At 48.4% G+C, this 12,654-nt stretch overlaps 1 protein-coding gene across 1 annotated transcript in view; it reads left to right on the forward strand.

The window, feature by feature from the left end:
- Positions 1–1,821: 1,821 nt before the first annotated feature.
- Positions 1,822–12,654, forward strand: part of gch1 (GTP cyclohydrolase 1) — a 19,249-nt gene continuing 8,416 nt past the window's right edge. The window contains exons 1-2 of the mRNA XM_080494187.1: positions 1,822–2,206; positions 10,451–10,560. Of these exons, the coding sequence (XP_080350313.1) occupies positions 1,846–2,206; positions 10,451–10,560 (471 nt within the window). The 5' untranslated portion in view covers positions 1,822–1,845. The remainder of the gene's footprint in view (positions 2,207–10,450; positions 10,561–12,654) is intronic.

Below are 12,654 nucleotides of genomic sequence, written 5' to 3' on the forward strand. Positions count from 1 at the left end.
CTGTCCTCCGTGTCCTCTGCTGTCTGTCCTCTGTGTCCCCTGCTGTCTGTCCTCCGTGTCCCCTGCTGTCTGTCCTCCGTGTCCTCTGCTGTCTGTCCTCCGTGTCCCCTGCTGTCTGTCCTCCGTGTCCCCTGCTGTCTGTCCTCCGTGTCCTCTTCTGTCTGTCCTCCGTGTCCCCTGCTGTCTGTCCTCCGTGTCCTCTGCTGTCTGTCCTCCGTGTCCCCTGCTGTCTGTCCTCCATGTCCCCTGCTGTCCGTCCTCCATGTCCTCTGCTGTCTGTCCTCCATGTCCCCTGCTGTCCGTCCTCCGTGTCCCCTGCTGTCTGTCCTCCGTGTCCCCTGCTGTCTGTCCTCCGTGTCCCCTGCTGTCTGTCCTCCGTGTCCTCTGCTGTCCGTCCTCCGTGTCCCCTGCTGTCTGTCCTCCGTGTCCTCTGCTGTCTGTCCTCCATGTCCCCTGCTGTCTGTCCTCCGTGTCCTCTGCTGTCCGTCCTCCATGTCCCCTGCTGTCTGTCCTCCGTGTCCTCTGCTGTCTGTCCTCCATGTCCCCTGCTGTCTGTCCTCCGTGTCCTCTGCTGTCTGTCCTCCATGTCCCCTGCTGTCTGTCCTCCATGTCCCCTGCTGTCTGTCCTCCGTGTCCCCTGCTGACTGTCCTCCGTGTCCCCTGCTGTCTGTCCTCCGTGTCCTCTTCTGTCTGTCCTCCATGTCCTCTGCTGTCTGTCCTCCATGTCCCCTGCTGTCCGTCCTCCATGTCCTCTGCTGTCTGTCCTCCATGTCCCCTGCTGTCTGTCCTCTGTGTCCTCTGCTGTCTGTCCTCCATGTCCCCTGCTGTCTGTCCTCCATGTCCTCTGCCGTCTGTCCTCCATGTCCTCTGCCGTCTGTCCCTGGTTCTGATGCACGTCTCTGGTTTAACTAGTTTATTACCTGTAATGTTTGTTTATTTCCCTTTTTTTTATTTGGGGTGGAAAATAAAAGTTGAAAGTTGAGATTTGATGGATTTTTACACAAAATCGGATCCTGAAGCAGAGAAGATGGTTAAAGAAGACAGTTTAAAAAAAATATATATAAAAATGTTTGCGGGACAGAAAACTAACTGTGGGCGGAGCCTGTGGTGTGGGTGGAGCCACACGAACCAAAACCAAAAAAAAAATTCTCCTCTTCATTCTTAAAATTTCCCGTCCACACGGGACACTGAACACGACTCAATATAAATATATATATTTATATGCCAGGCCAATAGGTGGCGTTGTGAGAAAACAGCTGTGTTTTGCTGTATTCGTCTTCAGGCAGGTGACCCCCCCCCCTCCCCCCCCCCCACACCTGCACAGTTTACCTGTCACTTCGCACGTTTTCAAAAAGAAAGTTTCTCCAAACTTTCAGTCATAAAAGAGAAAGTTTGAGTCTGAACCTCCTTGTTTAACTTGGAGCGGAATGATGCGTTCAGGGGCATCACGTAACTCCAAACGTGGCACGTTAAGGAGCTCCTGCAGCAGCTAGGCTACATGCTAAACACGAGTAAAACACAGCTTGCAGCGCCACCAGGAGTATAAATCCACTCTTTTTTTTTTTTTCTACCTTGTTTTTTTGGTCCTAAAACATTAAATCTACATGATTACTACTGCGTGTGTGTGTGTGTGCGCGTGCGCGGCCAGAGTGACTTGTTGATGTGTTGGAGGGCGTGGCCCCGCCCCCCCCCCCACCCCCCCTCCACGGGTCCCCGCCCAGCCAATAGCAGCGCTCCCCGGATTACCCGCCGGTATAAAGCGTGCGGATGCTGAGGCTGCGCGAGCAGCGCGAGCAGCAGCAGCGCGGGACGTCAGTCAACAAGTGTCCAGCGGACGAAGCAGCGATGGAGCAGCGCCCCGAGCAGCCGCAGCCGCAGCCCGCCAAGGCGGACGCCGCCGCCGCCGCGGACACTTCCTCCGCGCTGAACGGACTCCTCGACGGGCCGGTGAAGCGGCCGTCCGGGTCGGGCCGGCCCGCGGCTCCCCGGGGGCCGGGGGCCGGGTCCGGGCCGGAGAGCTGGAAGGAGGAGCGGACCCGCAGCGTGGAGGACAACGAGATGAGCCTGCCGTCGCTGGCCGCCGCCTACACCACCATCCTGCGGGGGCTCGGGGAGGACCCGCAGCGGCAGGGGCTCCTGAAGACCCCCTGGAGGGCCGCCACCGCCATGCAGTTCTTCACCAAGGGCTACCAGGAGAAGATCGTCGGTGAGTCCGAACCCGCGGGGAGCCGCGGCGCGAGGCGAGGCTCGTCCCGCGGTCAACAGGTGTCCTGGAGGGGGGAGGGGGGGCAGCAGCGCTTTAAACACTTTTTATCACGCGCCTTTAAAGGTTTTAACTGGAAAAGTGGGGAAAGTTCAGTTTCTAAACTTCTTTATTTATTTATTTTTACTTCTTTGTACTTGAGTTTCGCTGCTTTTAAAGTGTCGGATTAATGACGGAACTCCCCTCCTGTCGTTTTAATTTAATTTTGTTTTGGTTTTTTTAATTTGTTTTGTTTATATTTTTTATTTTATTTAATTCATTTGATTAAATTATTATTTTTTTTATTTGTTTTGTTTTGTTTACATTTTTTATTTTCTTTAAGTAATTTGATTTAATTGCTCACCCGAGGTCTGGTCGGTACTTCGGGCTGGAACGAGACGAGCTTTACAGGCTCAGCAGGGAGAACCGTTCTCACCAAACTGCCGTAGTTTGTCATTATGTCACATTTAGATTGATGAACGAGTGAATGACTGAAGCTTTCACTTCACATATTCAGCTGTGATACTGTAGTAACCTACATGAATCAGATTTAAAGCGGCTGCTTATAATAAAACTAACCCATCTCTTTTTTGATATACATTTAAATATATATATATTAGTTGTTTTTTTTGACAATCCTATAGGTACTTGTTTGCAATTTCCTGGGAAAGTATAAGAAGTACTTGTAGGTGAGAAGCAACGTGCAACACGTCACATACATTTCCAGATGTTAATTAAAGTCACACTTGTGTCACGTTTTCTTTCAAATAGAACAAAAATAAAAAATCAGCTGACGGAGAAACATCAAAGTCTTTTTTCTATTTATTAATTTTTGTGGCTCCAGCTTTTAAAACCTCATTATTTTGCGTGTCGTCCTCTAAAAGCGTGGCGAGGGGGGGACGGACCTGTCCTCCAGGGTTCACATGATGGAGGACGGACGGGACAGACAGGACAGATACGATGGAGGACAAACATGACAGACACGATGCAGGACAGACACGATGCAGGACAGACAGGACAGACACGATGCAGGACAGACACGATGCAGGACAGACAGGACAGACACGATGCAGGACAGACACGATGCAGGACAGACAGGACAGACACGATGCAGGACAGACACGATGCAGGACAGACAGAACAGACACGATGCAGGACAGACACGATGCAGGACAGACAGGACAGACACGATGCAGGACAGACACGATGCAGGACAGACAGGACAGACACGATGCAGGACAGACAGGGCAGACACGATGCAGGACAGACAGGGCAGACACGATGCAGGACAGACAGGACAAACACGATGCAGGACAGACACGATGCAGGACAGACACGATGCAGGACAGACACGATGCAGGACAGACAGAACAGACACGATGCAGGACAGACAGGACAGACACGATAGACACGATGCAGGACATACAGGATGCAGGACAGACACGATGCAGGAAAGACAGGACAGACACGATGCAGGACAGACACGATGCAGGACAGACAGGACAGGTTTGGTCTCCGTCAGCCTCAGACGTTCTGCTGCCTGTTCAGGTCCTCGTCCTCCCAACGTCTCCATCTGGAGGTAGTTTGTTTTGTTTTGACCCTGAACGCCAAACAACAGGAATGCAGGCTGGAGGAACTCTCCGGGGGGGTGGGGGGGGGGGGGGGGGGGGGAGTAACAGATCATGTATGTTTTCTAGAAGCACCCGTCCAGCAGGCCCGCTGTCCTCTGGCCCCTGGACGGTCCTCTGGCCCCTGGACGGTGGACGGTACCGACAGTGACAGTCTCTCAGAATTCTGTCCAGGCGGCGGAGCTCCATCCGCCTGCTGATTGGCTGGCGGCCGGCGCCGCCCCCTCACTGGGAAGAATAGAAACACATGTGGACTGTGTTGGTGGAGCGTTGACGGCGTGTTTGATCAGGAACCTCGCCGGTTCTCACCTCGCATCAAATCCTGTTTTCCAACACGACCGGAGGAACTGAGAAGTTGTGCAGATTAAAAGTGGCTTTATGATTTTCCTCATGTGTTTCACTCCAGTTAGTCACGACGGCCTGCAGGGGAATCAAATCAGGGCTTTGCTTCTCTCGTAAATCAAGTTGATTTATGACAAAGCCAAGAAGGAATGTTGTTAATAAGCTATTAAAGTTATGAAACATTAAAACAAAGGGATTAAAAACGGCTGAAAACAGAGAATTAATAACCGGAGAAACGAAACGAACTCTTCATTACGTGAAAGAAAATAAGTTAGTCGATGTCTTGAAAGGTGGTAGGAGGCTTCCTCAAGGAGGTAGGAAAGGTGGTAGGAGACTTCCTCAAGGAGGTTAGGAGGCTTCCTCAAGAAGGTAGGGAAGGTGTTAGGAGGCTTCCTCAAGAAGGTAGGGAAGGTGTTAGGAGGCTTCCTCAAGGAGTTAAGGAAAGGTGTTAGGAGACTTCCTCAAGGAGGTAGGAAAGGTGTTAGGAGACTTCCTCAAGGTGTTAGGAGGCTTCCTAAAGGAGGTAGGAAAGGTGTTAGGAGGCTTCTTCAAGGAGTTAAGGAAAGGTGTTAGGAGGCTTCCTCGAGGAGTTAAGGAAAGGTGTTGGGAGACTTCCTCAAGGAGTTAGGAAAGGTGTTAGGAAGCTTCCTTAGTTAAGGAGTTAAGGAAAGGTGTTAGGAGACTTCCTCAAGGAGGTAGGAAAGGTGTTAGGAGGCTTCCTCAAGGAGGTAGGAAAGGTGTTCGGAGACTTCCTCAAGGTGTTAGGAGGCTTCATAAAGGAGGTAGGAAAGGTGTTAGAATGCTTCCTCAAGGAGGTAGGAAAGGTGTTAGGAGGCTTCCTCAAGGAGTTAGGAGGCTTCCTTAAGGAGTTAGGAAAGGTGTTTGGACACTTCCACCAGCGTAACGTCTGATTGACCAGCCAGCTGCTTGTGCAGCTTCTCCTCCAGATCAAAGCGACGGCGAAGCAGCAGGATGAAAACGACGGCGAATCAGCAGGATGAAAGCGACGTTAAGCAGCAGGGGGTCTCCAGACCCTCTGGACGTCTTTTCAAATGAGCAGTTCTCTTGAGACTGAGCAGAGATGAGCAGATCTAATCTGATAGCTTGTGAGTCTGGGAAGGAGGCAGCTGCTGATAAATCAACCCGACTGTCAGTCTGGAGACAGGAAGTGAAGCAGTGAGTCATGAACAGGCCTGGGGGGGTGAACGTACGTATGGGGGGGTTTACGTACGCATCGCTGTGACGATTCTCAGAACCACCAGTGTGTTCAAAACACGCTGTTCTGGTTTTGTTGCTTCCTTTCTGAACGTTGCAGCGCCACGTGACTCCGTGTAGCTTTTTCCTGGTCTTGAAGTAATATAATGGTAAATAATATAATCTGTGTGCTGCGGTGCGTTCAAGGACCTCCAGGAAAAGTCCGTCTTCAAAACAGTTTTGACAATAAATCTGCAACCAAACGTCTTTATCTTCTCCTTTAGTCATTGTAGATATGTAAAACCACTATTAAATAAACTATATTTTTGTTGGTGCAGCTAGCTGCAGATGCTACTAGCTAGCTAGCTAGCTAGCTGGAGAGTGACTCTCTGACAGCCAATCAGACGACTTGAATACAGTGATGTCACACTTCTTAATGAACTTTAAACATGTCTGTTTATTAATTTTCTCTCTATATTTGTTCTCGCTCCCAAGACATGATTTATTATTATTCTTATGTAAAATCGGTTTTACGCATCTTCTTCTGTTTAAAAAGGAAACTTTTTCTCCCTGATTACATGAATTACTTAAATATATTCAAGGATTTTTTTATTTTTTTTAAGAATCGTCATATCATATTATTAAAATCTGTTCCCGGGGCCACAAACATAAATAATGACGAATAAAATATAATAACAAACTAATATAAAAGAGAGATCAAGCAGTTTAAAATGAATATTTGGGAGAAACTGTGACGATTCATGTTGAAGTTTGACAAACGTTACAAATTTGACAGTTTATTTGATTTTGTTTGAGTTGATGTGACGTGAACAACCTGGAAGATGAAATGATCAAAGCGTCGTCACTCTTTAGAAGGACAAAGGAGCTTTTTCTTTCTTTCTTTTTGTTTGTTTTTTTTCTTTCTCTTTCCAACAGTGGAGCGTCTCTGGGTGAACCGAGTCACACGTTTAGTTATTTATTCACTTCACTGTTCCTATAGAACGAGTCAACATGAAGCTCTAACACACACACACACACACACACACACACACACACACACACACACACACACACACACACACACACACACACACACACACACACACACACACACACAGATGATAGTGATGAATAAGTCTGTCAGTACCTGATAACCACAGCTGCACTTTATTTAACCAAGCCCCGCCCCCATCATGTCCACCTTTTACCAGAGCCCCGCCCCCATCATGTCCACCTTCTACCAGAGCCCCGCCCCCATCATGTCCACCTTCTACCGTAGCCCCGCCCCCATCATGTCCACCTTTTACCGTAGCCCCGCCCCCATCATGTCCACCTTTTACCGTAGCCCCGCCCCCATCATGTCCACCTTTTACCAGAGCACCGCCCCCATCATGTCCACCTTTTACCGGAGCCCCGCCCCCATCATGTCCACCTTCTACCAGAGCCCCGCCCCATCATGTCCACCTTCTACCAGAGCCCCGCCCCCATCATGTCCACCTTCTACCTGAGCCCCGCCCCCATCATGTCCACCTTTTACCGGAGCCCCGCCCCCATCATGTCCACCTTTTACCGGAGCCCCGCCCCCATCATGTCCACCTTTTACCGGAGCCCCGCCCCCATCATGTCCACCTTTTACCGGAGCCCCGCCCCCATCATGTCCACCTTTTACCGGAGCCCCGCCCCCATCATGTCCACCTTTTACCGGAGCCCCGCCCCCATCATGTCCACCTTCTACCAGAGCCCCGCCCCATCATGTCCACCTTCTACCAGAGCCCCGCCCCCATCATGTCCACCTTTTACCAGAGCCCCGCCCCCATCATGTCCACCTTTTACCGGAGTAAAATTAATTAATTGTAATCAATAATCAATTATTTCTCTAACCTGTATATTTCTAGCCTGTGAAATTCTTTGTGTGAGAAAAAACCTCTGAACACTTTTGCAAAACTCTGAAGGAGTTAAATACATTTATTGACATTTTTGAGTTTAAGATGTAAAAGAAAATTATATATTTATTCTATTAAAACACATTTCTACAATTGAATGTCATGAAAATATTGATGACTGAATTAGACGCATAAGCCTTAATAAAAAAAATATATATTTATGATACGTTTAATAGTGATCCTCTTATTTATAATAAAAGCTTAATTTTTTTGTCAGTGGGTCCTGGCAATAACTTGAAACATAAAAAAATTTGGAAATTCCACTCCGCATGGATGAGTTTCCGGTTTTTAGACGTTAAAACACAATTATTTGATGTTTTGCTGTAAAATGAAAACATGAAACTAAACATGTCAAGCAGTCGTTAAGGAACATTTCCAGTAAAGTTGCTGCAGGATGTTTCTTTGACAGTCGCTGTGTTTCCCTGCTGCACAGCAGATGAAGCACTTTTATCAACATGTTGATTTAAGGTCTTACTTTGTTCCTGATTACAAAAACTCCCAAACGAGATTCCAGCTTTATTACGTCCTGGAGGGAAACCTGGTCTCTGGAGGAGGAGGGACAACCAGGTTCCAGCTGCGACGCATCAATAAACACTAATTCTACTTTATTTCATCTCCAACAGAAGAACTCGGCTATTTATACCTCTAAAGAATATATATATATTTTTCGCAATGTTGTTTTCTTGCTATTGCGTCATCAAGAGGAAATCATTAGCGGCTCTGTGGAAGGTGGTGTTGCTGAGGGGGCGGAGTTAACAGACGGCAAAGACACAACCTGCACAGTGACAGGAAAAACATCTGGACTCCTCCACATCACACATTTATGTTTCCTTTGAAGTCACTGTACCAGAAAGAAATCTGCTTTTCCACGACGCCGATTTCTGTGTTTTTATGAGCGTAATGATGAAAGAAAATGACGTCAACAACTAAAACTGCCTCCTATGTATTTAAACCTGTCTGTTTTAGTTTGTAATGTTACTGAAACCACGACGAACAAAGCGACTTGCTGAGAAATGCAGGACGTCCAGAAGATAATGTTTTATAAACGGAAGGAAAAAAAATATTGAAGAAACCGAATTAGATCCATAAAACCTTCCTTCAAACTTCAAAACATGGCGGAGGCACCATCTGAGCCTGAATGCACTAAATGCATTAAGAAAGTGAATAAACATGAATATTAACATTTCAGAGAGAAATCTATGAGCCAGAGTGAGAAAATTCAATTTGAGGTAAAGCTCACGTTTAATTATATATATTTTTTTCTTTCATCTTGAACGATGAGCATTAAACATCGCTGCAACATCTTTTTTATCCGTATTTATAAATACATTCAATCTATTTAACTTCATTTCATTCTGACCTGTCCTGAAGTCACGGGGCTGCTGGGAGTCCCGTCAATATTTGTATTTAATGTGGATCCGTGACGTGAAGCTGCAGAGCGACAGACTTGTTCAGGCTCCTTTGAAGTCACCAAGTTCCCGAACTCACAGGCCACGCCCCCTCAAAGCAGGCCACACCCCCTCACAGCAGCCTCCTTTCTTCTTGTTCTTATGGAGGATGAAAGGGCCTCAAAGACGTCACGGTGCTGCAGAACCGATCTCAGATTCATCACAGCCGGGACGAATGCTGAACACGAGGAGAATAAAAAGTAAATAATAATAATAAAAGAGGGAAATGTTTTATAAAAAAAAACAACAGTTTTTCATGATTGGTTCGGTGAAACCAGCCACACGTTCGAGTCTGTATGAGACTGAGGCGACCGTCCGTCCTCTTTACACTCAGAAGCAACAAGTCCTCCTCCTCCTCCTCCACCTCCCCCTCTTCCTCCTCCTCCTCCTCCTCCTCCTGCAGATAACCTGTCAGGAAATTAAAAGCCTGCAGCGGTGAGAGCGCGAGGCGTCTGCGTCGCCACAAACAGATAAAGCCGTTTATTGAAACGCCCGGCAACCAAAAAAAAAAAAAAAAAAGAGAAAACCTCAATAAAGCGGCGGCAGGAAGGAGGAAGCCGGGTTATAATTAGACTTGTTTGCTGTTGAGAAACACTGAAGTCCACAATTTCCACCCGTCTGTCCTCCAGCGCACACAGAGAGCTAAATATGGACGAGGTGCATGAATGAACCAGCCCTTCATTCATTCATTCATTCATTCATTCATCGGCTCCCTGCTGACGGGTTCTTTCCATTTTAAATTAAACTGTTAAACATCCTTGACGGCCATAATTCTTTCTATGACGTCAACTTTAAGGACGATATATTTCCTCGTCGTTCCAGTCCCCCCCCCCCCCCCCCCCCCCGGCCAGCAGGGGGCGGAGAAGGTGACGATCAACGTGACTGACTGACGCCACACTTTGCTCCTTTCATCTCTATGATGGCCACAGGGGGGCACTGCGACCTCCGATAGTCACTCTGTCATCGCCTTCACCCAGTGGCGACTGGTCACTGGGGGCGGGTGGGGGGGGGGGGGGGGGGGGGTGCTGAGCGCCACCTGGTGTCATCAGAAAGCTCCCCAGCTAGCTCACCCACGAGCCCACCGCTAGTTCCCCCGCGTGAACTCCCCGCTAGCTGCCCCGCAATCCCCCTCTAGCCGCCCCGCTAGCTCCTGCTAGCCCCCCACTAGCTCCCGCTAGCCCCCACGAGCCCCCCACTTGCCTCCGCGAGCCTCGCGCTAGCTCCCCGGCCAGCTCCCCCGCTAGCCCCACCTCACCATGCAGTGTGTATTGCGGCAGTAAAGTGTTCATGCTAGGCTGTGGCTCCGTTCATTCAGGTCACGTGATTCTGATGCCTCGCGGGGGGGGGGGGGGGAGGCCTGAAGCCCCGCCCACTAACGACGCCGTTAGAAGCTCAGAGCCGATTGGCCGGTGCCGATTGAGATGCAGCTTCACGGAACCGGTGGAGTCGTCAACGAACACCAGCTCGTTAGCGGCTAAAGCTAACAAACACTTCAGAGTAGAAGTAACGCTGGTCGTTGGTCCACAGACTCGCCAGTCCTCCGGCTTCTGCAGACACACGTTGCTCTTGTCGTAACCTCTCTCTCTCTCTCTCTCTCTCTCTCTCTCTCTCTACCTCTCTCTCTCTCTCTCTCTCTCTTCCTTCCCCCCGCAGACGTTCTGAACGACGCCATCTTTGACGAGGACCACGACGAGATGGTGATCGTCAAAGACATCGACATGTTTTCTATGTGCGAACATCACCTGGTTCCCATCTTCGGCAGGGTGAGACACACACACACACACACACACACACACACACACACACACACACACACATACTTATTATTATTCTATTTGAGTTTTTAATCTATTTAATTTTGTTTTCTCTAATACTTCTTTGCCAGTAATTTCTGATGAATCCTTTTCAAATATTATTATATTAACGGCATTTCATCCCTTAAATGTTGTTTATTGTCGCCACGACCTCACTTTCTTTTGCAGATAAAGAATTTATTTGTAAACGTTTCGTTTCCATGGTAACCATTTCAATACGGAACGTTGCCGTCTTTTTAAAACTTGTGCAGGAGGTTCCGTTTCCTTTGAAACTAGTAATGTTCGATTAAATCCTATGAATACTAGAACTGTGTGAGGTTCTATACGGAGTGTGTTTCCTCTAATAGCAGCCGGTCGTTGGATTTATCCGTTTTATCTGAGAGCTCTGCACAAAATAGCTCCTTTTTTTTATTTTTTAAACACAACCAATGAATCTAAAAGTTCATATTCAGTGTAATTTTTTTCCCTACATAACATATTGACTAGTGAGACGATAATAATCAGTCAAAGAGTTTTTTATTACCACAAGAAATCCTGGATTCTGTGTGAATCGAGTCAGTTTTCGTTCCGTGAGGTTCGATTGGCTGTAAACAGTGAAACACATTGTTGTTATTGACTTCAATCCTCCTCCAACCGGGATCTTGTGATGTTATTTGATTTAACGTCCGAGCGTCTGAATGAAAAACACTTTATTCTCAGTCCAGCTTCTGTTCGGAGCCCGGAAACCATCTGAGCAAGACGAGCGTCTGAGTCCAGAACGACAGGCGGCTTCACAATCAGATTAGCTGGGGTCTGGGCTTTTTATTTTATTTATTTATTTTCTTGTTGTTGTTGTTGTTTCCGGCCTCTCTGGCCGTTTCACATGGTTATCGCCGGCCCGCAGGTGCACGTCGTTTAAGACAATAGAGGCTCTGGCAGCTGATCCGTTTCCACCGTGGAAATGGGCTCTGATGACAGCAGTGACTCACCACCCCTCCCCCCCCCACCCCACCCCCCCCTCCCCCCCCACCCCCCACCACCCCCCCCCCCATCATCCTCAGCCTCCTCCAGTTGCAGGTAGCTGCAGCTGGCCGACCCGCCGCCACGCAACACTTCATTGCACGTTGTCACTCGGACTCGTTTCAAACGGGGGAAAAAAAACAACAAAACAAAACAAAAACCATCTGTCACTTGTCGTCGGGCGGATTAACGTGTCGGGTGAAAAACCTGCAGGAACGAGAACAGAGACGACCTCGGTGTCGAGAGGAATGAAAATTCTAAACAACCAGTTGGCTTGCTCAAGGGCAGAGGGGAGTCGTTCCCAATGTTGACGTCGGCTTGCGTGCGTGCGTGCGTGCATGTGTGCTCGTGCGTGTGTGTGTGTGTGTACGTGCGTGCGTGCGTGTGTGTGTGTGTACGTGCGTGCGTGCGTGTGTGTGTGTGTATGTGTGTGTGTGTGTGTGTGTGCGTGCGGCTTCATGGTCGTAGTTTTCACATGTTCTGGACATTTTAAGTGGAAAGTGTTTTAGATTAATTTTAAATTAGTTTTAGTCTGTTTTTACACTAACTTTATAACTAGTTTTAGACTAACTTTATAACTAGTTTGACTCATTTTAAACTAGTTCTAGGTTAATTTTAAACTAGGAGGAGAAGAACAAGGTGAGCAGATGAGTGCAGGAGAACAAGGTGAGCAGGAGAACCAGGTGAACAGACGAGTGCAGGAGAACAAGGTGAGCAGGAGAACCAGGTGAACAGACGAGTGCAGGAGAACAAGGTGAGCAGGAGAACCAGGTGAACAGACGAGTGCAGGAGAACAAGGTGAGCAGGAGAACCAGGTGAACAGACGAGTGCAGGAGAACAAGGTGAGCAGGAGAACCAGGTGAACAGACGAGTGCAGGAGAACAAGGTGAGCAGATGAGTGCAGGAGAACCAGGTGAGCAGGAGAACCAGGTGAGCAGACGAGTGCAGGAGAAGAACCAGGTGAGCAGGAGAACCAGGTTTCACCCGGACCGACGTTCCTCCGGCTGAAGCCACGAAACTGTAAACTGAGCAGGACGACTTCAT

This window comes from Blennius ocellaris (genome assembly GCF_963422515.1).
Source record: "Blennius ocellaris genome assembly, chromosome: 1".
Lineage (NCBI taxonomy): Eukaryota > Metazoa > Chordata > Actinopteri > Blenniiformes > Blenniidae > Blennius > Blennius ocellaris.